General features: G+C 56.5%; 1 protein-coding gene across 1 annotated transcript in view; it reads right to left on the bottom strand.

Annotated features, from left to right (window-relative positions):
* E2F1 (E2F transcription factor 1) overlaps window positions 1–400 on the bottom strand; it is a 4394-nt gene extending 3994 nt beyond the window's left edge. Inside the window, exon 1 of the mRNA XM_035892918.1 lies at window positions 369–400. Coding sequence (XP_035748811.1) covers window positions 369–400 — 32 coding nt within the window. The remainder of the gene's footprint in view (window positions 1–368) is intronic.
* Between the last annotated feature and the right edge of the window lie 817 nt (window positions 401–1217).

The raw sequence follows: 1217 nt of genomic DNA, 5'->3' as shown, positions 1-1217 counted from the left end.
CTGCCCCCGTGGGGGTGACGGGTTCCGGTTACGGGAGCAGACGGAGGAGGAGGAGGATGGCGCTGGCCCACCCCCACGAGCAAAGTTTGTGGACTCTCGCCCACCGGTGGGTCGGGGCAACCGGGCAAAACCTTGAGGCTTTGGGTTGTGACAGCGTTCCGAGGGGCGCAGCTCGCCCCAGAAAAGCGCTGCGACCCACTCCGGCCCTTTACTGGATAATTCGGGGGCGTTTTGCGTTTCCGTTTCTCTGGTGGCTTCTTCAGCCGGAGTCGATGGTGGAAAAAGCTGTGCTGGAAGCAAACCCAGCAGGACACTGCATCTGGGGGCAGAGGGGATGGCAGCGGGAGCGGAGAGAGGTGATAATCCACCCGCGAGACACGGCACAGGCGGCGCCCACCATCCCGCGTGCAGGACGCCGATAACCCTCCTGCTGCGTGAGAAGGCAAAATTAAAAAGGAAAAAAAAAACCAAACCCATACATCCTTCTAATAAAAAACAAAGATGAGGCCTATCCCAGGGTCCGGAGATGTTGAAGCTCGTGGGCAAAGCGTAGGTCTTGGCTGGGTACCCAAAACCCCTCTGGGCCAAGCCTGGGGTTTAATGCCTCCGTGCCCCCATGAGTTGCCCCATGGTCAAGCACAGTGGCCCCCAACCCCTCGCCACTGCTGGGCTGTGTTCCAGCGCTGGCTCCTGCCCCAGCCCCGCTGCCAACCCCAGCCTGCCCGGGAGGCAGGGGACAGGATGGGTTTCTTTTTTTTTTTCCAGCAGTGCGTGGGATGCAGGAGGCGTCTGCAGCCATGAGTTAACTCCTCTGCTGCGGAGCAGATCCTGACATGCAGTGCCCCCGCCCTGGCCTAACAGGTTTCAGGCTTTAAAGGATTTTATGCTGGATACTTTGGCCGTGGCTGCGATTCCCCTGGAGGACAGCCAGCACAGAGCAGTGCCGCGATTTCCTGGGATCCCTACATCCCCAAACATGCCAGTAACATATTGCATGTCCGTGACCAATCGCATCATCTCTCTGTGCCTCATTTCTTCATCGGCAAAGAGCAAATAGAAATGCTGCCTTGCTTAAAGGAAATTAATACAGTTAATTAACGCTTGGCCCTCCTAATATCCAAGGCCCTGCTCTCTGGATCCCTCATGCTGCAGTATAATCATTACTGTGAAGCACAAGCAACAGTTAGACCAGATGTTTGCATGCAGTTAATGTTTCT

The sequence above is a fragment of the Egretta garzetta genome, unplaced genomic scaffold (genome assembly GCF_000687185.1).
Source record: "Egretta garzetta isolate BGI_Z169 unplaced genomic scaffold, ASM68718v1 scaffold24, whole genome shotgun sequence".
In the NCBI taxonomy this organism is placed as follows: Eukaryota; Metazoa; Chordata; class Aves; order Pelecaniformes; family Ardeidae; genus Egretta; species Egretta garzetta.
Note: the sequence above shows the minus strand (reverse complement) of the source record. Positions and strands in the feature narration are given on the sequence as shown.